Below are 26,231 nucleotides of genomic sequence, written 5' to 3' on the forward strand. Positions count from 1 at the left end.
GAACATGTTTGCTTGCTGGATTAAAAGCATGTTCGATCGTGTCGGCGGCCGCTGAAAATAAAAGCACGCTTGGTTGATGCGAGCCGAACCGAGCCGAACCGAAACGCAGACCGATCGACCGAAATGAGCAGCAAGAGCGGCAGAGCGAGCGGCAGAGCGAGCGGCAGAGCGAGCGGCAGAGCGAGCGGAAGAGCGAGCGGCAGAGAGAGAGAGCGAGTGGGGGGAGTGCTTGCATTTACGTCATGACTTCATGCAAGTGTGTGTGTGAAAGCTGCAGGCAGCGTCAAAGTCAGAGCCCAGTGTGTGTGTGTGTCCATGGGCTTGCTCCTGCTGTTGCCGCCTCCACTGGGATTTACTTTTCGTGTGCCCCCCCCCCTCCCCGTCCCCGTTGCCACGCCGTATAGCGATGCGCGTAAATTTAAATTAGCAGCAACACCAGGCACACAAACAAACACCCCAACACGCACACGCACACACACGCACACAGAGATGGGGCTCTCGGTCCGTTCGACTGAAATTACGCATACGCCACGTTGCACCACATTTTGACTACTTCATTACCATGTTTAATCAGATCATTGCGTGTCTGCCGCTTGCCTCCTGCCGCCAGCATCTGTCGCAGAGGCCAGTCCATCAGTCTCTGCCCCACGGGCCGGGAAACCGCACTTTGTGCCCCCCCCCGCCCCCTCAATCCCCAAACGTCGTCTGTTTGCTGCAATCATTTAAATGTTGTGCATTAATATTTCACACACACACACACACAGACACGTACAGGCTGTGCGGAGACACGGACACATGCGTTGCACGCACTGTTGCCCTGCCTCTGGCAACCTATGGCAATCCCGTGACCCACCCCCCCTCCCCCCATACCCTGCCACCAGGCCATGGAGTAATTTCGTAGTATTAGTATTTTATATAACAATTTGGCTTAGCATAAATTTACGCATGTTTTTGCACGGTAAAACTTTGTTTTCCACATAATTGTTGGTGGCATTTTGTTGCTGTTCCCCCATTATTGTAATTGTTATGGTTTTCAGCTTGGATATTGGTGGGGATAATAAAGAAGAAGACCCCCGTGGTGGGAAATTAAAGTTGAAAATTGCAAAATTCAGCAATGGAAATGGAAACGTTTGGAACATTTTGGACAATAAACGATGATTGGACGGCAATAGATAGGTTTTATTATCGATTATCGATGGACAAGGCCTGTCTAGAGCAGGCCTATCCTCTCGTTGGCCTGTAGTCCTTGTCATTGTTTGGGACTCGGACATATGTATCCTCCGAGCCACAGCTTCCTCCCTCTCTCTTCCTCTCTTCCTCTCTCCGGTTGCCTCTTTTGTCTGATTTATGCGCATCAATAACATGGCCAAAACAACGGGCATAAATCAGGGACTAAGGAGAGCAAGGAGACACGCACAGCACAATGGCAGCAAACAAATATTTGACTAATTTCAAAGATACGAGAGAGCCAAACACAATGCGATACGAGACAATGGCAGAGAGTGGGAAAAAGAGAGACCAAGGAGGAGTGTGGGGGGGGGGGGGGGAGACGTGAACATAATTGGAATCTAGTCACTTTAATTGATAGTTAAAACAAACACAGAACAAACTGCATTATCCCTGCCTCCCCTCTGTCTCTGGCGAAAACTTGGCACTTTCCTTGTTTATGAATGCCTTCAAGTGGGCCTCAAGCCTGTCTGGCTGTCTGCCTGTCTGGCTGTCTGCCTGTCAGCTGCCTGCTTATTTTAGCTCATCTATTTTGAATGGCAGTTGATGCAATTGCGGTCCAAAGAGGAGAGTGTGGGGGTGTCCTGGACGCACAGGAGTGCATGCGGTTGCAAGTCAAAATTTATTAGCTGCAGTTGCAGCATCTACCACGTATCTATCTATCTTTTTACCCTCCCCCCCCCCACCCCTTTGGCTGCGGTTGCACCTGCATCTTTGCCTCTGAGAGATTAATGATGTCTCTATTTGGTTTATAGAGTTGTCCAACCAAAAGAGTGTCCAAAATAGACACACACACACACACACACGGAGAGACAGAGAGAGACAGACACATGCTTGCCACATGGATACGCAACTAATTAGCTGTCAAAATGGTTTTATATCAACTTGCAACAGACGAGTGGCAGACTAAATGCTGAATAAATATTCAGGCGCCCGGCTCTTTGAAATTTCGTATTTATTTCCAGCCAAAATACTGCCACAGACTCCTGGCCTCAATTTATAGATACAAATGTATCTGTATCTGTATCTGTATTTGCTTTGTGATGAAGTCAAAAAGTTTGCCCAGCGGCAAAGGGGGGATGTGTGCATAATCGAGCGGATACAATCATTTTAATAGACACTCCGGTGTTATAATTTATATGCCCCCCTCCCCCCACACCCCACCATGTGGCGCCTCGCCATTATAAATGGTCAAATGTTCTCCCTCTCTGGCCACCACATTCCTATGACATTTGCATATTTTTCCCAGTCTCTGTTGTGCCCCTTTTGTCTCTGAATGCCATTATTGTGTTAATTTTCAGTTTGAAATGCAGGCAAAAAAGCACAGAAACAGAGCCAGGGGCAGGAGGAGGGGCAGGGCAGGAAGAGGGGCAGGGGGAGGGGCAGTGGCAGGGCCGTACATATGTGCCCGAAAAGGGACAATATGGTAAATGGCAAAAAGTTTTGTACGGCTGGCAAAAACAATGTGGAATATTTGTCGCCACTGATAATGGCCATGATTACGGCCCAGAGTCTCCCAGGTGGTCGAGGGGAGGTGGGGGGGGGGGGGGGGGGGAGAGAGAGAAAGGTGCAACTTCTTTTTGGGCCAAATATCACCTTATGCGCCTGAAAACCTCAAGCCTCTCTTTGGTTGCCACTTAATTACGTTCATTATTGGGGTCTTTGGGGGGCTACTCGAAATTTCCATTGCAAACAAACAAACAAACAAACAAACAAACAGAAATGCAATTAAATAAATAGACACAATATAATTTAATTAACAATTCGTACACGGCGGCCGGCAATCAGGAGAAACAATGGCAAATGATGGCGAAATTAAGTTGGAAAAATGGCGAAAAATGGCGAAAAATTAAACGTAAAACAAATATGAAAATTATAAAAAATTTAATTGCAGCAAAAGGGGGGGGGGGGGGCATGAGTGGTTAATTTTGGTTGCAAGCATAATTATAGGGTGTGCGTGTGTGTGTGGCGCGGACAATGGCGTGTTGCAGTGGGGAGATAAATATCAGCGATTAATTTGAAATTTATTGCAGGCATTTAATAATTTATTAGTGCGTGCAGGAGAGTCGAGCTTTGTGCCTTGTTGCTGCCGCTGCTGCCGCTGTGTGTGGCAATTTATGTGTGGCGTGGTGTGGCGTGGTGGCACCACCTTCTTGCACATTGCGCATACGCCGCATTGTACGATTCCATTTAAATTGCATGCCTGGCTGTTTGACTCTTGCCACACAGACACAGACACAGACACAGACCCTACTTGCCGCAAAGTTCTGCGCGCCCCATAAATAAGTGGCTGCAATTCGAAAGTTGGCCCCCTCCCCCCCCCGGAAGTGCTTAACGGGTTGTTTATGCTGCGTCCAGGACCCTGCCACCTGCCACCTGCCACCTTGCACCTTCCATCAATTGCTAATCTTGGTCTAATTATTCGATACAGCCCCCAACCACCCCACCCCACCCCCCCCTGTCCACCCCACCAGATTTAAACAGAAAAAAGTTTTTAATTAAAAACTTTTTGTTATTGTTTTTTTTTTTTACCCTTCGTTTTGTTCGTCTTGTTCGTTGAATTTTTCACAATTTTTTTCGACACTTTTTTTTTGAATTTGTCTGAGCGCAAACCGAAAGCCTTGGGGGGATGGGAGGGGGCGGGTTTTGCCACCGCAACAGCCACTGGAAAAGCAACAGAAACAGAAAACTCGATTTGTTGCTGTGGCAGTGGCAGTGGCAGTGGCAACAATTAAAATTGCGCCACTGAGCGCCACTTCTGCTGCGGCCATTGGCGGCCAGGGCCAGGGCCATGGCGGGGGGCGTGTCAGCATCAGCACTTAATGTCACATTTCATTAGGCCACCACCCACAAGTGCCCCGCGGGGGCCGAATGCTTTCAAGTGTTGCTTTGCGGCTAATAAAGGAAATATGTTGCATACCTTGTGGCCAAAGGAAAACGAGAGACAGCCAGAGAGACAGAGAGACAGAGAGAGAATGCAGCAAGGCGAAAAACGCAAAAATTCTTTTGCTCGAATGAAATTCTCAAGATTTTTTCAATTGTAAAAAGCCAAGAGGCGAATCCTTGCGATCCTTACCTCGAAATTTTCCCCCATTTTTCGATCCAACATCCTTCTAATCCCTGCAACCGCCCCCCCCTTCGCCTTAGTAACTCTCGAAATTTAATTACTCACTAATTATGCACAAATCCATCAGAATTAACCACAATTAAGTAAAAACTTTGTTGCTCGCTTCAGCCGCTGGCTTCCCTTTTCCTGCCTCCCCCCTCTACCATTTTCTTTCCGCTCTTCATTGTCCTGCCGCTGCTGCTCCTGCCACTCGCTTCATTTCAATTATTCAATTTTACACCTTGTGGCATTTCACAGAACAAGCCAGGACTTTTTCTTCCCTCCTTTTCTTTGAGCGACTCATCCCTTCCCAAGTCTCGAGGGGGGGGGGAATTCTTGGGAATTTGGCAGCAGTTCTGTTTTCGCATTAATCGTTGTCGTGCGAAAAGGACCAAGTTTTTCCCCCGCGCCCTTACAAGAAAACTCTCTAAATGAAAAATCGCACAAAAATTCCAGCAAGAAACAAAATGGGGGGACATCGACAGGAGCAGGACGAGGACGAGGACCAGGACGAGGACCAGGAGGAGGACGAGGACCAGGACCACGACCAGGAGGCGTCCTGCAATTGCGGTGACAATTGGAATTCGTTTAAGGAGTTATTTTAACAACATTTGTGGGGGTCTGGCCCAAGAAAAGCGCCAGGGAATCCACTCACAAAATATGGCACCGAAAAACCAAAGTTTTTACTCTTTTTTGTATCTTTCAAGTGCTTAATTATGCAGAAGAATCGTGCAGGCAGGCATATTTGTTGAGTCTTTATTCTGGTTGGGGATTTTATTTATAAAACATTCTCCCTCCCTCTCTCCCTCTCCCTCTCTCTCTCTCTCTCTCTCTTGCTGGCCGTGGGCCAAAAGAATTTGACTCGAAATAACATAATTTGACACGAATTTATTCGTTTATATGTGGTGCCCCTTAAGCAGATTTCTAATTGAATTTTCCCATGCAATACCATTCGATGGCGATTCCGATTCCGATTCCGATTCCTTTGGTGGAAAAATGTTTGAACTTTCTGGGCAGCGTAAAATTAACTCATTATAAAATTAATTAAACAATCGATGGCGCGCACTCAAACGAAGTGCTGCGGGGACCTACGTATAATCATGTGTTTGCAATCAGTTTTCAAATCGCCCACAGCATCGAAGGCCCAAAATGGTGGCCGGGCGAACAATAATGAAATCAATTTGTAATAAACCACATGGGGAAAAACGCATGAAAAACGCACACAGACGGTGGCAGGGTGGCACAGTGGCACGGTGGCACGGTGGCACTACTGTGGCCAAAGCAGCCACCGCAAAAGAGCTTTAAATTGTTGCATATTTCCCAGGGAGGGGCATGCCACACGCTTTAAAAAACATTGACAGCGCCAGGGCCAAGCGGTGATTGTGTTTAAATAATTTAAATATTTATATGAAATTTAATTGAGAAGCGCGGAGTTGGACGGCCAGCAGCCAGCAGCCAGGGTTGGTTAACGCACTTATTCTGCCCTTCCATTCATTCATTCATTCATTCATTCGGTCAATCAGGCAATAAAGGGCGGGAAAATTCGAGAAGAACAGAGCAGACCAAGAGCACAATGAGTGAGGGCGTGGTGTGGCTTGCAATTGAGTTTCAGCTGGCCAGTGTTGGCTAATGGAAGGCCAACAAAATTCCTGAAGATGATTTCGAAAGGGGGGAGGGGGGGGGGGGCGGTACCATAAGTGTCACTCAGTTTCTTTCAACTTTATGTGTCTCCCGCTGCCTTGGCTTTTTTCATTCCATTGTTATATTTAAAATTCTATCAAAAAGAGGGGTGGGGTGGCGCACAGTCGGGCTAACGTGTGTGTGTGTGTGTGTGTGTGTGTGTGTGTGTGTGTGGACAGGTGTGCAAGTGTTTGTGAAACACTCACCGCCCGCATGAGGAGTAACTTTGTGGACAAACCCGAGTGGATTGTGGCCCTGCCGACTAGTGGTTACCCCCAGAGCCCCCAAGGAGCATACATATATGTAGAGCATACCCCTCACTACCCTATATAGAAAAAAACCTACATCTCTGTGTAAAAATGAGGCTTCAGGTGGCGTTGGTGGAGGGGGGGCGGGGCACTGCCGTCGTTTCACCCCACACATCCCACTTTTTGCTGTCTATAATTTTCATTTTGTAACTTAATTAAGCATTTTTCATAAAGAAACAACAACAACAAAAAGCTCCCCCCCCCTGCACAGGCCTTTGGCTGTCAAAAAGTGTCGACTTTTAAGTGAAAATCAAGGGGTATGAGAAAATCGAAGGCAGAGAAGGAAGGTGTTCCATATTCGGGGTTTGGTTTTGGTTTTCTGGGTCTGAGGCGCAACGAAAGAGGATTCTTCAACAGTCATTGAGAAAGGATAATCGATTGCTTTGGGTATTCCAATTATTCAGATCTCTCAATCTCACAATTCCAGTCATAAAATCTCAAAATGTGTTTAACTTTCAATTAAAATGGAATATTTTTCAATTACTTTTCAATTTGAATAAATTTTAGGCCTTCGTTGGGCAATAGTTTATTTTTAGTTAATTTAATGTACAATTTTCAGAGAGTAGGGGCTGGCAAGGGGGTGTGGGGGGGGCATGCCTCATTCAGCCTTGTAAACATGACACACACACACACACACACACACACGCACGCATGCATGCCTTGGCTTGTCTTGGGGCAAGGGGGGGGCGGGGGGCAAGGAGCCAACTGACACTTGTCTGTGCTTGCCTCGGCTCTGTTCTGTTCTGTTCTGTTTGTTTGTTGTTGTTGCCAGACATTGCATAAATGCCTTTTAAGTCGCTTTAATCTTCTTACATTTGCAGTTGTTTGCTGTTGCTGCATAATTAATTGGTGAAATAAAAATGGGAGAGCAGGGGATGAAGGACGACGACAAACTTGGAGACTTGACGAGTGTCAAGTCGGGACTTCCCCCTACGCCACACCCCCACCCCCAATTGGCAGAGGGAAAGTGTTGCAGCAGCAACATTCTGTTTACATTCCACGGCAAAGGCATAAAAGGGACTCACACATTCAACGCATCAGTCCCTGCCACAGCCCCTGTCCCTGCCCCTGCCACAGCCGCTGTCCCTGCCCCTGCCACAGCCCCTGTCCCTGCCCCTTTCTTCCTTTGCCCCATCACTCTTGTTGCTGTCAAGCTTTTCCAGCCCACCCCCTCCCCGCCCCACCCCACCCACAACCCACTCTTCCTGTGCCTTGTAGCTGATTATTTTAATGAAGCATCTCTGGTCCCATCCCCAAGTGTGATTTTACTTACGAAAAGTCTGCGATAAAGCGGCTTAAACATACCTGAAAATAGAAACGAAAGAAATGTATTTAGTTTTTGTTACGAAATCGAAGATTTTTGAGGGAAAACTGAGACAGGGAGGGGGGTGCTTAGGGGCCCCTGCAGCACTTTCTCTCGGGGGGGGGGGTAAAGCCAAGAGCTTCTGTTTGCTTTTCTGGGGCGGGTCTTGTGCCTCCCAGACAAGGCAGATTATGCACTTGATTGTCATCACTTTTGGGGGGCACCTGGCTCACCGCCGCATGCCTCAAGTGCCACGCAGCTAAGGCCCTCTCCTGGCTCTCGGTGGCCTACTAGAAAATGGGTAATTGCTGCTTTCCTGGACCTCACAGGCCAGCCACATCCTCCGCCCAGAGGCGGCACGGAAAGGAAAAGGCGGGGGGCTCAAAGCTCAATCTCTTCACTGACTTCTCAGATTTCCCTTCTTCGTTGGCGATTGATTTGCCCCAACCTTCTGCCCCTGCCCCTCCCCCCTCACTCCCCGCAAAAAGGAAACTCGAGTCCAAGTGTCATAAAAGGAAATGTCCAACACAAATTGGTCTGCAGTTGAAAACACATTTCCCAGCTGGGGAAAAACTTTAAAGCACCATCTTACAGAGGCCACAAAGTGTGGCAGTGTCTGCCCCCCCCGTGCCCCCCCCCTGTGCCCCACCGACAGGGTGTTGTCTTAACGGCAAAGCAGGAAAATCTCCACTGGGGGGCGGACATTTACTTTTTTTGGTAATCTAGTTGGATGGGCGTGGCGCTCGTCACATGTTGCATGCCGCGCCGCCCCTCAATTGTTCCCCCCCACCCCCTCCACCCATTGAGTTTTATGTGTTTGTAATTAGTTTTTCGCAACGGGGGCGTAACGGAGGGGGTGTAACGGAAACGGAAATGAAATAGCTTGCAATCATTTTTCAAAAATTCTAAATGGAATATTTTGTAATTTGAAATTAGCGCTAAAAACGAAGGACTCGAAGGGCGGTCCAGGGGTAAACCCAGAGGAGAGATAATCATAAACAACAGCAGGCGACGTCGGCAGGGGGCGGAGAATGGGGGGGAGGGGGGGGGGGGGCTGGGGGGGCGCCCATTTGTTGGCCATTTACAAAATGTGCGTTAAGCATTTTTGCTTTCGTTTCCTTTTCGGGAGTTTTAATGAATTTTCCGTCCGGTTTTAAAGCTGCAAGTAATGGCCCCAAAAAGTGTGGCCCCCAGTTGAGTGTTGGCTAATGCCAAAAAGGGTGCTGAAGAGCTCGCAAATGAAGTGTTGGTTAGCGGCAAAAAAAAAGGGAGAATCTTGAAAAGATTTCGACGATTTCGTTGCCGTTTGGAGCCTCCTGCCCCAAGCAGGCCCGCCCCCAGGAACTTCTGGAATATCATGAGACCTCCCCCCCCCTTCTGTGCATGCCTGTGTCATGCCCCAGACATTATCATCATCATTAAATGTCATTATGTAAATAAAATCAAATAATGGCCATCGATTCTCGGCCAGAGGGAAGAAGTTTTCAATGCGGCCTAATAAAGTTTTCTGGGGGCCATGCCCCATAAATATGCGGCAACATCAGGCGGATTAGGCCAAAAAGAAGGACTAAGCAAATACGAAATTAGAAGAGGGGGCCGGCCAGAGGGGGGGGGGGGGGGGGGGGGGCAGCCTCTTAAATGCCTCGCTGCGCGCAATGAATTTCTCATGAATTTATATTCACGACGGCCTCACAGCCAAATGAAAGTAATAAGTTCCATGTGGATGCATCCACATCCACAGGCTGGGTGTCTGTGAGTCTCTGAGGCGCCTCGCAAACGTGCGACAAACGACAATGATTACGCTTTGAGTGAGACAACAGAATGCAAAGAGTCTGTCCCTGCCACGGCCTCCTGCCACCTCCTGCCGCCTCCTGCCGCCAGGTTAACTCCAATTCGAAGGCACATAATGCCACGACAATGCTGACAATGTCGTTTGCCGCCTGCCTCCTGGGCTGAAGGCCGGGGCTGCTTTGGCTTTGGCATTGCTTTCGTTTTCAATTTTCTCCGAGCGCGGCAGCAGCTGTCCAATCTACGGCTGTGCTCTGCCGTGGAAAACAATAAATATTAAAATAAAGGCGAGCATCGTTTGGGAAATACTTTAAGCCGACTGACAGTAATTTGAACATGTAATTTGAATGTTGTCAGAGAGGCAGGAGAGGCAGGAGACGCCACAGGCCAGAGGCCAAAGGCGGAGGCAGCAAAAAGAAGTGGGTGTCAATGGCTGGCGAGGGTGGGGGAGGGGAGGGGGTGTCAAAATTGATTTGGGAACTACAGAAATATTTGTGTATTTCGCAAAAGTTTTCGCATTGCTTGTGGCTGGCCACAAAATATCTGTCAACTATCCAGAACCAGACGTCTGAAGCTCAATTTCATGGATAAACTTTACAAATTGCATAAAGCAAATGCCGCCGCCCATTCAATTAGAGAGAAGATACACAGAGATACAGATAAAGATACAGATACAGATACACAGAGGAAAGCAAGGACTTGCAGGAGGCACCCGAGACGAGATGCTGCTTATAATTTTATCAACTTGTATAAATATGACAAATCGCTTTATGACTTCTCACGCAGCAGGAGAGCAAAGGAGAGCTGCCGCCAAGAGAGGGAGAGGAGGAGAGAGGGGGGAGAGAGAGGGATTCCTATACTAAAATAATCAAGAAAAATGTTTTCCACTAAATCAGCAGGGAAAAAGGGAAAAACCAGGAAAACTCTGGCTTCTTTTTGGCTCAGGAAATGAAACCCGCAGGCGGCTGACGGCGACGACGACGACGACGACGACGACGACGACGACGACGACGACGACAGTGGATGACACTGTTCTGGCAGCCACTTCTCTTGTCGGTTCCGGTGGAGGGGTAGGGGTAGGGGGGGGGCAGCCGCACGGGGCGGGGGTTGTGCAATCTTTAACGTGCAGCTTATGCGCTTTTCCGACTGGCGACAGGACTTTACTCGGCAGCTATCGAGGATTGCCAGTGGCAGTGGCAGTGCTTCGCCCCCCCCCCCCCTCTCCCCCAAACCCCCTCATTTGCATAATTATGTTTCTCTTTTTTTTTCGCCCAGGAGTTCTGTGTTTTCTTTTACTTCATTCGCAGGGAACTTCTTGGTAAATTGAGCGTTTTATTTGCTGCCTCAATATTTGAGGGAAAGTTAATTAGTGCGGGAAAAGCTAGAGATGGGCTCCCTCCCTAAGAAATCGGTTTTTCATCAAGAATCGGCGATAATTCAGCTCTCCGCTCTTTTGCTTACCTTGCCAAATATCCTCCCTCTGCCACCCCCTGTCGCCTGCTACATAATTTTGTCACTAATCCTGGCAATAAGATTGTTTAATTTTGCGCTAAACTTAACGCTTTTCTTTGCCTTTCAGGCCTTTCGGCTTTTCTTTGCCTTCAGGCCTTTCGGCTTTTGCTTGGGGCTCTCCCTTTTCCATTTTGGGGCAGCTCCTCCCCCGCTGTTTGCTGTTATTCTGCTGGCGTGGCTTGTTTTTGTTTGCCCCCCACCCCCCCCCTCGTGCCACGGCACAGACAAAGCTATGCAAATTGAGGCACAAGGGGCGGTACACCTGCCGGTCCTCGTCCTGGTCCTGGTCCTCGTCCTCGTCCTGGTCCTCGTGTGCATTGGCATACATTACATTACCTCCATCGTCTAGTAAATGTAACAATATACTAGGAATACGTATACCCCCCCAACCCCCCCCCCCCCTCCCCCCTCCTGCCTCCTTTATTTGCACAAAGCGCGCGTCAGGATCCATGTCCTTGTGTGTGTGTGTGTGTGTGTGTGTGTGTGCCTCATTTCGTTTGATTTCGTGCCTGTCCTGGGCTTTCTATAGATTCTCTCTGTGTGCCTTTCCCTTTCTCCCTTTCTCCCTTTCTCCCTTTGTGTGTGATAATAAATTTGCCCATGGTCGGGGTCTCCTTTAGCCATTTTGCTGCTCCTTTCCTTTTTCTTTACCTTTTTTTTCTCTTCATTTCTTTGGGGGGTTTTCTTTTTTTTTTTTGTATGCAAACAAAGCTCCTTCTCTTTCTCTCTTGCTTTCTCCTGCTCGAGTGTATGCAAATATTTGAGTTTTAAGTGTGTTTGCCCCACACACACACACACACACACACACACACACACAGGGCTGAGGCAAGCAAAATTAAAAACCGAAACAAATGAAGCAGAAAAGATGCAAGAGTCCCCCCCACCCCCCACCCCCCTCCGTTCCAGGCCCCATCCCGCCGCCGCCTTTCGTAATTTCCTACCATTGCTCACATTTGTTCATTTTGTTTCAATAAATGTGAAAATTATTAAATTAAGTGAGTGCCCTTCCCCACTCCCCCCCCATCCCCCCTCCTGCCACCCACCGAACATATGTGGCAGCACTCTCATCGTTCTCGGGGAAAAAGTGGTTTTATGTTTATAAGCAAATAAATTACTGTGTAAATAGGTTAGATTCCCGCCTCAATTTCTCTGGGGAGCTGCCACTCCGCCACTTCTGCCACTTCTGCCACTTCTGCCTCTTCATTTTCCTTGGGAAATGCCTGCCTGGGGCCCAACAAAAACAACAACAACAACGACAACTGCTTCTGGGACTCTTTCTTGTGTGTGTGTGTGTGTGCGGCGGATCTTTGGGGATTTTGGGGCCTCCTTCTAATTCCGACATTGCATTTAATGTGACAATTAAATTTCATTTTGAATAAAATATCTGTAGAAATCCCTGCGGGACCTGGCGGAAAAATCTCCCATGAAAATTATTTAGTTAGGTGTGTAAAAAGACAAGGAGTGGTGGGGGCGGGGGAGGGGAGTGGAGAAGTGGCAAAGTTTGAGGCAAATGTTAAAGGCTGAACAAAGAACAGATCAGAGCAATGTTAAAGATAACAGGCTGTTACCCTGCAAGGGAAAATATTACACAACGAAACTCCCAGAGATCAAACCAATGTTAAAGTTACCAGGCTGTTAGCCTAAACTGTTAAAGGCTGAAGCTTACAGACCGAAGCTTCCACAGATCAAAGCAATGTTAACGCTGCCGCAGATCAAAGCAATGTTAATCCTAACAGGCTGTTACCCTGAACTGTTAGAGGCAGAAGCTTTTACTTGCAAATGTTACACACCGAAGCTCCCACAGATCGAACCAATGTTAACGCTAACAGGCTGTAAGCATGCACTCTCAAATGTTACAGACCGAACTCGCTCAGATCAGACCGATTTCAACTCTAACTCTAAGCTGTTACCTTGCACTGTTAAAGGCTGAAACTTGCATATATCAAACCAATGTTAAAGTTAACAGGCTGTAAGCTTCCACTTTCAAATGTTACAGACCGAAGCTACCACAGATCAAACCAATGTTAACGCTAACAGGCTATTAACAGGCCCTGCACAGGCAACTGTGAAACGCTATAGACGCTCTTCGATTATCGATTAAAGTCGACCAAAAGTGAATGAAATCCACTTTCTTGGCCAAATAGCATCGGTAGACAGCTCGAAAGGATGCCACTTCTCTGAAACTTAAGGCAAACAAATGTCTATTCGTCTTAATGTTCGTTAAGCTCGCATTTTCTCTTAGTTTTCCTCCTCAATAAGCACATTTCTAATCATTTCCCAACGTGACACATACAGCCACCTCAAGCGCAAACAGACACACAGACTCCTGCCACTCTGCCAGTGCGGCAGCAACCGTTTGACACTTGCGAGAATTTGTGACAGTGGAAAATGATAAATTCCCTCCTTTCCCCCTTCCCCCCTTTGTTGGCAATGAGAAATTATCAAATAAACTGTAGAAATAATTACAACGACGAAGAAGGGAATGAAAGCACAGAAATTGTGGCCGCCCCCACCGAAAAATGAAAGGAAAGTAATTAAAAAGTGCGAAAGAAAACAGCTACAACACCCCCTCCATACCCCCCTCCACACCACCCCCCAAAAATGATGGAAAAGAAGTGTAAAATTAAAACGATAGCCGGAGAAATTTTGTTGACGCTTTCCATTAAGCTTAAAGGCGAAGAGCCGCACAGAAGGGCTGACTGGCTGTCAGCGAAAGGATTTAAGCCAGAAATAATGATAATAATAATAATTATGAGTGAGAGACAGATTGTCACAAGTTCTGTGGAGTGGAGGAGGCGGGGAGGAGGTCGCCCCCCAAATGGTAATGAGAACTACTTAAACGAGGGGGTGGCAGAGACACCATCCTGCCATCCTGCCATCCTGCCATTCGTCTGCCTGCCTTTCATCGTCCTTACTCAACCACTTGGGGCTGTCTAAGGATGTGGCTGTGTGTCCCTCTCGAGTGTAAGGTAAACAGAAAACACACACAGAGGTGGGAGTAAGGTGGGACTCAAGGACACATTTCCTTGGCTTTGTGCCTGCCTCTTGAAACTATTATAAATGTTGACAATAATGGCTTTTTAAGCCTATTTTCCAACACTCCGGAAGTCTGTCGTCCCCCCCCAGACACCTGTGCGTCCATAAATGTCATTGGAATGAATTCATTATAGCCCCCCCCCCCCCCCCTCTGTGGCATGTGGCAGAAACGAGTGATATAGAGAGCAGGAAATCGTTTTGTTTGGCTTTACGATTAATCAACGTTTGTGATTGGAAAATGGAAAACTGCCCGGCCAGCCTGTTTTTAATTGGGCTCCAAAGCTTACACGCTTACACGCTTACACGCGTATTAACATGGCCATAACAGGAGGCGGCTCGGGCTCGGGCTCGGGCTCGGGCTCGATTCGCGATTCATTTCGCTTCGAGGAAGAGGAATAGCCAGAGACAGCGTTAATCCATAAGCCAGAAAAGCCAAGCATATGCAAATCATGTTTGACAGACATGGAAAATGGGTGGATGTGGGGAATGGGGGGGGGGAAAGCCCCCAAGACCCCCGGCAATCTATGATACATGACTTTGTGCAGAGATTATAATGCCCGCCGATTGTTTAATCGCTTGGAAAGTGATGGAAAAGTTGGTCACCCACTGGCTGGGCTGGGCTGGGCTGGGCTGGGCTGGGCTGGGCTGGGGTGGATGTGGCAAGTGGAAAGCCATTCGAGTGTGGCACAGTTAATATTTCCATATGCCACAAAGCGATAATGGGATTAGGGCTCAAGCGGAAGACTGTTTATCGACAAAGTTGCAAGGACAAAAAGTGGGACTACTTTTAAAGGAATGCAATCTTTTGGGTCTCGAAACATCTTTGGACATCCATTAATCGGACAGAATTGGATAATATTTGAGCAGAGATTCGTCCGTCTCATGGCAGCCAGCTAATAGTCGCTCAGCGATGAGAAAAGCTTGTTGATGCAACACTTGAGCAATCAATAAGCCAGCAGCAGCCTCTCTCTGTGCGGCACAACAATAGCCAGGCTAATGCTTTTTCCTATCCCCCCCCCCGCCCAAAGCAAGCGTTGAACCAACACTGAGTGATATAAATATGCGACCATTTCGAAATGGAGGACGAGGACAGTGCGGCGCCAGATAGATAGATGGGGGGGGAGGGAGGGAAGGGCTGCAAGGATAGTTATAAACAGTAAAAATGTCTAAAACGTTTGCCAATCCTAGGGATAAAAATCTCTACCCCCACGTACCCCCCCCCCACCCCTTTGTGCCGCCCACAACAAACAAACGACAGTAAATCATTCTCAGCAGCCGAATGCCGAATGGGATTGTGCCAAGAGTGACGGCAGAAGAGGAAAGACTAGTTCCATTTAGATTTTTTTATTGTTGTCGCCATATCTCTCTCTACGGCCCTGCCCCCCCAGCCACAGCCACAGCCACTGCCACTGGCCCTCTGGGGAGGAGGGAGGACTGGGACTTTTGCCTACTTTGTGCTGCGACAGTAAACATACCGAAATGCTTTTTGAATTGTAATTCTTGTACCCATTGCGAGGAGGGTATAAGGGAATTTTGGAGGAATGCACAGAAAAATCAAATAAATACAGCGGCGTGTGTGTTAGCCTTCCTCTTCCTTTAACAGTACGATAACAGAGTAGTTATTCATTTGGAATGGGGGGTTTTCTTGCTTTTAGCAAGGCTTAAGATAAGAACTACTCAACCCCAGGCCTGAAACCCAAAAATTTAATCATGAAAACTGCGTCAAAAAAAGACTAGAGCTCCCACAGATCAGATCACTGTTAAAGCTAACAGGCTGCTGCCCGTCGGCACTGGCAAATGTTAAAGGCAGAAACTTGCCCATAAAAGAGCAATGTTAAGGCTTACAGGCTGTTACCATGCACTGGCAATGGTAAAGGCAGAACATAGCGGAGATCAGATCACTGTTAAGGCTTACAGACTGTTACCCTTCTAAGCAAATGCTAAATTTAACAGAAAGCAAAGCCGTTCTGCCCAAGAGTAAATGTTAATTCCAGTAACATAATCATATGCTGCTTCCTAGCCTCTACCAGGGTAGGGTATCAAACACGTCGATTCGCTCGTGTTCAATCTTGTTTGCTTATTTTCTCGCCACTTCGCCTGACATCTCTGGATCTGGTGGTCCTCCTGCTCTGCTCCTGCTGCTGCCAATGACGTTTGTCGATGAGTTCCTCTTCCCGCTATCTCTGATGAGCGTGATTGAATTGATTTTCTATTTTTCTCCCTGGCTTTGCCCCACCCCCGCCCACCACTCCTCTTGCCATTGTTGCTGCGCCACTTTGCTGATGGATATCAATTGAAATGCTTAAACAGGCGCTTTGCGCATTTTCAATTTTTAGTCGCTCTCCACACGAAGAAAAAAATAAAAAATAAAAAAAAAAAAAACGAGGGAAATAAATGGGAATTTATATATAGTAGCAAACGCGTATCTGTGTATCTATGCGATGGCAAGATATTTGTTGATTTTAGCTTAAATTGTGCTGTCAGGCCAGAGGTTGGGGGGGGGATAGCCATGGCCCCTCGATATTGATTTCGCCCACACGCAAGTGCCTCAAAACGAAGCCAAATTGACGGAAGTAATCCATTGATTGCTACCGACTATTTTTCATTCGTATAAGGAATTTTTCTCCTGGATCTAGGAGATCCTTAAACAGGATATTTTCAAAAATTTCTTGGTTTCAATGAAAATACTTAATTTCCTTTTGGCCAAGAAATTCCCCCATGAACTGCTCCCCACCCAGTGGCCCATTCCTCATCTTTAAATATGCAAATTTTTTGGGGCCGGGCACCCTGGCAGTGGCGTTCTTTGTTCCCTCAATTCAAACATTTATCGATTCCATTGTTGATTAGCATTTCGTGCCATTCCAAATAGTGTCCTTTCGCTTCATTTGATTTTGCCCCAAGAGGAAGGCGAACAAACAAAGCAGAGGAAAGAGGCCAGATCCGATAAGGTTTCGTCAACCCCTGGAATATGATAAGCACCTGTCCATGTCCCTGCCCCTGCCCTGCCCCCTGCCCCTGCCCCTCTGGCACCTCTGTGTAATTTGATGAGCCTGAAGTCCCGCTATCCCAAAAACTATTAAGTAAATTGAATATCTTTCTATATTTGGTTTATTTTCTTAGGGAGAAACCCAAACCCAAACCCAAACCCAAACCGAAAACCAAACGGTAGTCCAATCCAAAAGCAGAGACAGGACCAAAAGGACTTCAGCTCTAAATTACACTAATGGACACCCAAATGTAACCGAAAGCAAACTTTTCAGATGAACTGCAAAATCTGCAGTCGACAGAGACAGGGGAGGGGGAGCGGGGGGAGTATGGAAATGCAGATGGAAAATAGAGATGGATACCCCATGTAGTCATCATCATCATCATCATCATCGTCGTCATGAGCCTGGTCATGGATGGAAGGGCTAAGGGGCTAGGGGGGGGGGGGTCTACGGGGGGGGGGAGGGCTATGGAGACTGGTCTAAATAGCTGCGCTTCAAGTGTTGGCCACAAAATGTGTGCACAAGCAAACTTTTGACCATAAATTATGGCATTTATTCAAAAGGCAAATCCTCCTATGACTCCGAGAGCCAGCCGGAAGTCCAAGGGGAGTATTATCCTCCCCCCACCCCTCCCTCTAGTTCATCCTTTCATTTATTAGCCCCCGAAAAACTTGAATCCCAATTGACAGACAGACTCGAAATTTGACCGCCAGGCAAAAGGCATAGAGAAATTGAATTTCGCTCTGGGATTGGGATTGGGGGGTGGAGGGGTGGAGGGGGTAGTCGGGTTAACTGCCGCTGCAGCAGCTGTCATGTAAAGCTCATTTAACAATGGCAGGCAAGGCTTCAACAACGTGCCCCCACACTACATCGCAGAGGCAGTGGCAGTGGCAGAGGCAGGACCGTAGAATGTGGAACGGCAAAAGCATAAAAAGCGCAAGTTGTGCCATGGCGCGTGCAACTTGAAGGCGCGCGCTTGCCGCATGCCGCAGCTTCATTAAAATTGCAGCAGAAACGAAAGAAAAGGATGAAAGGAGGCACTGTGGCAGTGGCAGTGGCTGTGGCAGTGGCGGACGTGGAGACGTTGGCAAACGAAGTGCCTCCCAAGATGGCCTAACGACCGTCAGCGCACAATGGAGCGAACAAAGCGGATGTGTAAGGACGACGACAACAACAACAAATGGCCATAGAACATTCCACACGGTGGAGCCGCATTGCGGGGGTTCGAACAGTGGGAAAAAACCGCTCATTGAACGCCCATCGAAAGGGCAATCGATAGCTAATCGATAGGTGATCTGTAGAGGAGTCCAAAATCCCCCAAAAAGCCGTGAAATATATGGCAATATTTGCCTGGGAAATGAGGCCTTTCGGCCCACTGTCACTGTCAGCCAGGCCAAGACGCGAAGGACCTCCCGGCAGCAGCCGGCAAGAAGGAACGCGACGAGGACATCTCGCGTGACCTGAATTATTGGTGGCATATTGCCACTCATTGACTTTGCCGCAACGCCGGCGGCACAAGGAGAATGCGCCAAATGGTAAAGAAGGAGACCGAGACAGGACTAGAAGCCGGCAGGACCTTTAAGAGTTTGACTCGGGCAAACAATTTGCTGTGCAGCCGCAAGTTCTTTAATCAATTTCCCTTCAAAAATGCAACAGTCCAAGACAAAGAGGATCCGAGGAGCTATGTGGAGGAGCAACAGGACGAATAGTCCTTGCACAGCCACAACAGCGACAACATTGCAGTTTAATAATGTGTAAAGTCAGAGTTATTTGATATGCCCAAACAGTGGGCGTGGCAGGGCTGTATCTGTATCTATAGCCCCGGCATACGTGCCCCTCCTTTGTGCTGCAGTTCTTACGCTTTTCTTTCTTGAATTTATTGGGTTTTTTTCCCCCATTTCCCCATTGAATGACGTTTTTATTGATCTCGATTTTCGTTGCGGCAACGTGTCGCCTCTTAGACAGGCGTGGCAGGCACTGTGGTGGCAAAAACGCTCAAGTTGTTGACGGTTTTTCGACTAGCTTTAAGCCGGCATCCTTTCGTCTTTGATTTAATCGCGAAATGTACTTTGTTTTCGCTGGATTGTAATCCCATTGCCATACATTTCCCATTCTCCAGGACGACGCGCTAATCCAATTTCAATCAACAAACACTCTGCCAGTCAATCAAAGTCGCTCGAGCTGCCGAATTATTGCCCCAAAAGAGTAAATATCTGCTTCGGTCTGGGCCGTCTGGCAGCTGATTGACACTCGTATGAATATATAATCCTTGGATCGTTCTTTTGGCGCATTTCCATATGCAATTTTCCCGGCACTGCATTAACGGGTATATTTCTTGTCGCTAACTTTGCCGCCACCCCTGCTGGCCACCCCCTGCCTCGTCCTTTTGTTTTGTGGCACCCGAAGGATGGAGGTCCGGGTGGAGGCGAAAGTCTGGCGCCCGAGTGCAATTTGTCAGGCTCGTGACTGCTTCTCCAGGGCGAGAGAGAGAGAGCCATTGGGCTCGCCCTCCCTCCATCTTGGCCCGCTTCATTTGTTGGCTTAAGTAACTTAACAACTTTACGCTTGCAGCTCGCGTACTCCTTCGGCAAGGCAGTCGTCCTCCTCTTGTTTATATTGATAATGTGTCATTTATTTTATTTAAGGCATGCCCGCCGTCGCTCGATTTGCAGTCACGTCCATGGCCTGGCAGAGTCGGAGACGGGAGCACCGAATGAATTGTGTTTCAGCAACTGCGAAATGGCTGCACGTGTGCGTGTGTGCGTGCGTGTGTGTGTGTGCAAGGACATGCCACAACTTGCTGTTGCATAATGCATTAAGTGCTGGGGAGTCCTGGCAGTCGAGGAGCCGTCGCTCTCTGCTGAGTTATTGACTTGAAGTTTGTTGCGGAATTTCCAAGTGCAACGCGTGTAAGGCATAACAAATTAGGCGGGGACCCCCCAACACCCCAACCCCCCACAGCCCCACACCCCCCACTGCCTGGAGCTCACAAAAGATACGAAATCTGTATCTGCAGCGATCTTTGTCTGATTTTCTCTGATCCTTCTCCTCAATTACGAATATTATTCATTGCAATTTCCATTGACAGTCGTAAAGTTTTCTCTTCTCCCCCCCCGCCCTTGGCCCGCCCCTTGTGTCCGCTCTATTTCCCCCAAACGAATATGAATATAATTTGGAATTTTTATTTGAAATTTCTTTGGGTCTTTTTTTCTTCTTTGGTTTGCTTTTGTCGCCATTCACTGCTGCTTATTATTATTATCGATTTCAATGCCAGAGGAGGAAGATACTCGTACAACAAATAGAATTAAAAATAATTGGATGACATTGAATACTTTATGGACAGAGGAGGTCCATCCTCGTTGTCCCCTTGTTGTCTTTCAAATGTAATTATCCGAAAGTATATCCGATACAGGATATTTCAAGCGTCAACTACAAGAATTGGAATCCCAAAGAGAGAGGGAGGGAGAGGGAAGCGGAAGAGTTGCCATTTTCGTTTTTTTCCTTTGTGGGGCGGCATTTTCATTCTTTCTCATAATTTGCATGGCACGGGAACTTGACTTTTGTTGCCCAGAGAAAGAGAAAAGGAAAGCGGAACAACGGGTGACAGGGGGGGCACAGAGTGCCGCCGAGTGCGGTGGCAGCGCGGAAAATATGTTGCAGCGCCACTGCTGGGAAAATATAATAGAAAAATAAGGTGCCACACAATATGGCCGAGAGCTTTACAGTTGGTTAAGTAGCAAAAGCGCGCAGCGGCGAAAGGACGCGCAGGAAAAGCGCCGGATAAAGTGGCGTAAGCACCAGCCAGGGGGGGGGGTGGGGGGCAAGGCGGTTGCCCGTGGCATTGTAGGCTGTGGGGCTTGGGCGCACAGCGCCAGAGCATGGCGTGAAAATTGTGTTGACAAGAAAATTATAAACCGGAAAATGTTTTATGTTGTGGCTATGCGATTTTTCTCAGTCTTCATCTCCTTTTTCCCCCTTGCCACACACACTTTCACTCTTTTCCCCCTTGCGCTGGGGGGTCCCTGGGCTCTCGAGTGCCTTTTAAAGTTTCAGGACGGCTCATTGTGGCAGAATTAAATTGAGGGGAAATTGCCAATGAAATGATGCCAATTTTACGAAAGGGTCAGGAGGTCGTCAGGCAAAAGGCAACGCTTGGCCGAGCTAAAAGCAATTCGCGCTTTGGGATGGAGGCTAATCCGTACTGATTGTCCGTTGAACGAGAAACCCCGCATATCGAAACGGATAAGTCCGGATATAACTTATCCACTACGGATAGAGATCTTTGCCACATAGATGGCTTTTAAGTGATTTTATAACCAACCGGATAAGCTCGGATAAACTCGGATAATAACGTACTACATTTTAAAAGCAATTTCTATGCATTCGCTTTGAAGAAAAGTGTGGCATACCTCTACGGATAAGTTCGGATAAATATTGCCAAATTTTCGCAATCGGATAAGCCAGGACAATCTCGGATAACCATATTCCACCTCCTAAAACCTGCACGGAATCGTCCGGAAATACCTTATCCACTACGGATAAATATCTTTGCCACAACCGGATAAGCTCGGATAAACTCGGATAATGATATCCTACATTTTAAAAGCTATTTCTATGCCAGAACAATTTCGGATAACGATATTCCACCTCCTAAAACCTCTTGGGTTACATTTTCTGTGCACGGATATACCTTATCCACTACGGATAGATATCTTTGCCACATAGATGGTTTTCAAATGATTTTATAACCAACCGGATAAGCTCGGATAAACTCGGATAATGATATTCTACATTTTAAAAGCTATTTCTATGCCAGGACAATCTCGGATAACGATATTCCACCGCCTAAAACCTGTTGGGTTACATTTTCTGTGCACGGATAAGCCCGGATAACGTTAAACCATACACTCCGGTGCCTTATGAACAGCTTAACCCATTCTAAACTCAATATAAGGCACACGTTCAGCCTCGGATAACACACTTGCCACCGCCATTGACCCAATTTCCACTTGAAATTCTACTTTAAGTTGAGCTGCCAGTTGGAAAGTCTACAATGCGGCAACGTGGCTATAAATTAGTGTCGTGGCCGCACAGTAAAAAAAAAAAAAAAAAAAAAAAAAAGAGGTTGTCAGGACGAAAAGGAGCCACAGGAGCCTATGGCATATAGGCCTTGCCTCCTCCTCCTCAGCCGCCATTATGTGTACAGTATATAGTCGTGGTGTGTGTGTGTGTGTGTGTGTGTGTGTGTGTGTGTGCTGGTGGTTACTTGCCTCTGGTTACGTTTAAGTTCGTTATGCATTTAAACCCTCAGCACGCACACACAGGGGACGACAAAAAGAGGTGAAAATGAATGCAAACACACTCTCGCCAACAATTACAACACTCAAAGGCAAAAAGAGCGAAGGAGAGAGAGAAAAGAAAGCGAGGGAAATTGCCCGGCAACTTTACTGCATAGTTAATTAATAGGATAACACAATTAATTTGTGGGCAATGAATGTCTGAGCTTTATTTGCACCCTGTACAGGCCCTGTTCCCAGTACAGGCCCAGCTGTTGCCACAAACAGATTGGAATATGTGCGAAAAATGGGAAATGATTGATGGAACTGGGGGTCCCTGGAACTCTAATACATTCATTCATGGGCAAACAAAGGACCTGCATGCCCGGACCGAGGCAGTGGCTCAATTAACGACTGTGGCCTCTGTCGCTGGGCCCCGCCCCACCCTGCACTCGACAGCAAGGAGCTACTTACCAAACAGCAGTTTTAACTATTGTTTGCACACTCGACTCGAGTGGGGGCAGCGAGGGGCGTGGGTGGCGTGGGTGGCCCCCCCCCCAACTTTAAGGCTTGAAACAACAAAAGGCGGCCTAAAAGGCGGCAGCACAAAAAATTTACAAAAAACCTAATTTTTTATGCTGTCACAAAAATTTGAGTACCCGTCGAGGAGCGCGATAATGATGATTATGATTATGGCCAGGGCATTTTGTCAGCATTTATGTAGTGTATACATAAAATACTTTACTTTAGGTGGCCATTTTTTGTTCCCTAAAACAAAAAGCTTAATAAAGAAAACAACTATGTACATTGTTCCGGGGTTCTGCTCTGCGGCCATTGTCCTGTGTCCTGTGTAACAGGAGCTCTTTGCAACCCTTTTCGGGGCTTTTTTTTTCAGATGGGACTTAGATGGTAGGTTCTTAAATAAGTTCTTAAATTTAGAATCAAATGAGCTTTACCTGCAGATTGTCCATGTCTAAGTGTGGCGCGGCCTAAAAATCACTCGAATTATTTGGTTTATTGCTGGAACACACCCTTAATTCTAGGTTCTAGGTTTTTAGGGCTAATAAAAAGCTAAAGCTCGCTACTCGGGACTCAAGCACACACGAAAGCCTCAAAAGCTTGCTTTGATCGCGCTCGCAGGCATTAACAGAGACAGACAGAGAGAGAGAGACAGACAGAGAGAGCCGGACTAAAGCTTCAACTAGATATAGTAGTGTTTATAGTAGATATATATATGTATATGGAAGCACAGAGATACCATAAAAACAAAATGGAGTAAAAGCACAAAAGCACAAACAACAAAAGCGAGACAAGATCAGTTTTCTTTTTTAAGGGGGAGGGGGCCCTAAACGGATTCTGGGGGGGGGGGGGGTTATATTTTATTTTGAGGTGAAAAATCATAAAGCTTACAATCTACAATCCACAATAAGCAAAAGTCGGGGGGGGGGGGGGGGGGGGGGGGGGGGGAGATGGACTGGGGGTTGGGGGTCATTGTTGATGGTCGGGGCATATACTGACCTTGATGCTGTCGTAGCAGGCGGTGACCTTGCCGTTCTGCACCTCCACATTGGCCGGCGGATGGGCGAACTTGCATTCGGTGTCCTGGCGCGAGCACTTGTTGCGCTGAAACTCCCGGCAGACCTCCAGCTGGAGCCAGCGCGAGTCCTTGGCGTTGAACAGGCTGTTCATATTGACAACGTTGGCCATTTGATCGTTGTATTCGACAGATACAGATACAGATATTGTATGTATATATATATGGATAGAGATTTGTGTGTGTGTGTGTGTGTGTCTACGGCTCTAGGATAGCTTTCAAATAGACTTTAGCTTAGACTTTAGCTGGCGACTAGAACGCGTTGGTTTTTCTTCTGGTTTTTTCGTTGCAGTCTGAAGTTCGATTTTACACACACACGCGCAAGAAACAAACAGCACTAAATAACGGATCTGATCAGCACTTGTGTATATATATGTATAGCATATAGAAGATGGCTTTTTTTTTGTTTTTTTTTGTCTTAGCGTTTTACACGTTTCTGCGTAGCGGGCGGGGGGCGGGACGGGGGGTGTGGGAGGATGTAGCTGATAGCTGATTTTTCTGGGGCAGCGGGTGGGGCTGGGCACTCGTATGTGTCTGTGTGCGTATAAATCTATGGATAGACGCAGCTGTTAAGATTTGTTTTTGTTTTTGTTTTTTTTTTCTGTTCAAGCTGATTTTACATTATCTGAAATGAGAATAAAAGAGAGAAAACATATCTTTAGGATTGTGCCATTTGCTTTCGGGGGCAGATAGATAGGTCGACAGAAAGAGACAGAGAGAGAGACAGAGAGAGAGAGAGAGAGAGAGAGAGTGAGTGTGAGAGCGATTCTAAGACTAAATGTATGAATGGTTTAAACTGATTCAAATCTCTGTTTTTCTTTGGGTTAGTAATGCGCAAAGTGGTTGGTATTAAGTTCTTATGCCGAATGCAATGCTTACTTAAAATATAAAAAAAAAAAACCGATCACGTACACATATGAGATCGTATGAGGCAAATTTGTGTGTGTGTGTGTGTTTGCAAAATGAAATACACAACTTATGATATAATTTACTAAAAATAGTTTCACATATACTCGCATATATACAGATACATATGTATCTGATGAGCAGCATCCAGTTGGCAGCAGCGGTTTCTGGAGCGTTTGGCGGCGCAGGGAACGCAAGAAAAAAAAAAAACTACAAAAACAAAAAATCAAAAAAAAAATAATCAACTAAAGTGCACTAAATGTTCCTGAAGATAGAAATATGTATATCCATGGCCAGCGGGTGCTTAAGCAACATTTAAGAGAGAGTGGGAGTGAGAGAGAGAGAGAGATAGAGAGAGGGGGAGCGGCCCTTTTTCGTTGCTGTTTTCCGTTTCTTAAAGCAAAGAAATAAATTGTTCAACGCACTTACCGCTCGGTTCGAGGAGAGAAATGTATTTGTTATTAAAAAAAAAATACTGTAAAAAAAATATACATTGTTTATATATAGTAGAGAGTGAGAAAGAGAGAGAGAGAGAAATGCTGCAAGCACGGATTTAATCATCGATGACGCCACACAAATTAATATTTATCGCATTTGCTTTTTGTTTTCCTTTTCTTGGCTTTTGTTTTTGTGTGTGTTTTAATCTTATCTTATCTTTTGCGGCAAATGAATCAAAGTCTTCGAAAAAGGGAAGGGCTAAGGGGTTGATACTTTTAGATGCTTCCCTTTGAATACTCTTCCTCAAGGAAACCCCTTTAAAGGGAGACTTTCTCCCCCCAAGAACCTTCCTCCTCCTGCCATATATGTCCCCTGCTTTTGTCAATTCCTTTTGACAGCCACCAAAAAGCCCTCGTATCTGCCGCCACTGCCCGTAAATTATCACCGACAACTCCATATGAAACGACAATTAATAAACCTTATGCACACACGAAAAGATACACGCACTTGTATCTATGTTATGTGTGTTTGTGTGGGTATCTAAGACATTTGACTAGACTTTAGTCAGTTGGTATCGAGGTTTGCCTATGATGTCAGCCGCAAATTGCTTTTCCGTATTTCTGCTTGATTTCCAAACGATACGAGTATATTCTATAAATTTTTAACTCAATTTATGAGCTGAGAAATGTTAGACTCATCATCTACGTGGGGGCTAGGAGAATTCTTGAAAAGTTTTGTTCGGCCAAAAACCAGAGAAGAACACGCAACCCACGCAAGCGGACGTGGATGGGCATCAGAATCTATCTATATAGACTATAGCCTCAGATACAGATACAGATAGAGAGATGTAGAAATTAGCAGCCGTGTCATTGACGCAGTAGGAAAAGCAGGAAAATTTATGACCAGAAGCGTGTGTGTGGAAAAGCGCTTTACGAAAATAAACTTCCGTAAAGTCTGACGAAAATTGGGCCAAAGAAATATCGAATATCGAAAGATTGTTGCATCCGCCGACCTACAGGCCACCTTGAGAGCGCCTAAGGTCCTCCTTCTGCGCTTTTTTTTTCGGTTAT

General features: G+C 46.8%; 1 protein-coding gene across 24 annotated transcripts in view; it reads right to left on the reverse strand.

Moving 5' to 3' along the window:
- Positions 1-26,231, reverse strand: part of LOC108158029 (protein muscleblind) — a 129,893-nt gene that overhangs the window by 61,116 nt on the left and 42,546 nt on the right. For 13 of the 24 annotated variants that reach the window (XR_004472563.1, XM_033392215.1, XM_033392219.1 and 10 more), the window contains exon 1: positions 23,742-23,930. The exons of 1 other annotated variant lie outside the window; for it this stretch is intronic. Coding sequence is in view for 22 of the 23 variants with exons in the window: in XM_033392215.1 (XP_033248106.1) it covers positions 23,742-23,930 (189 nt within the window). In the remaining variant the exon portion in view is untranslated. Of the gene's footprint in view, positions 1-7,594; positions 7,627-23,179; positions 23,213-23,741; positions 24,443-24,830; positions 24,934-26,231 lie in introns of those variants that run through there. 10 more of the 24 variants (XM_033392220.1, XM_033392202.1, XM_033392201.1 and 7 more) reach the window with 7 other exon arrangements.

Source organism: Drosophila miranda, chromosome 3, assembly GCF_003369915.1.
Source record: "Drosophila miranda strain MSH22 chromosome 3, D.miranda_PacBio2.1, whole genome shotgun sequence".
Taxonomy (NCBI): Eukaryota; Metazoa; Arthropoda; class Insecta; order Diptera; family Drosophilidae; genus Drosophila; species Drosophila miranda.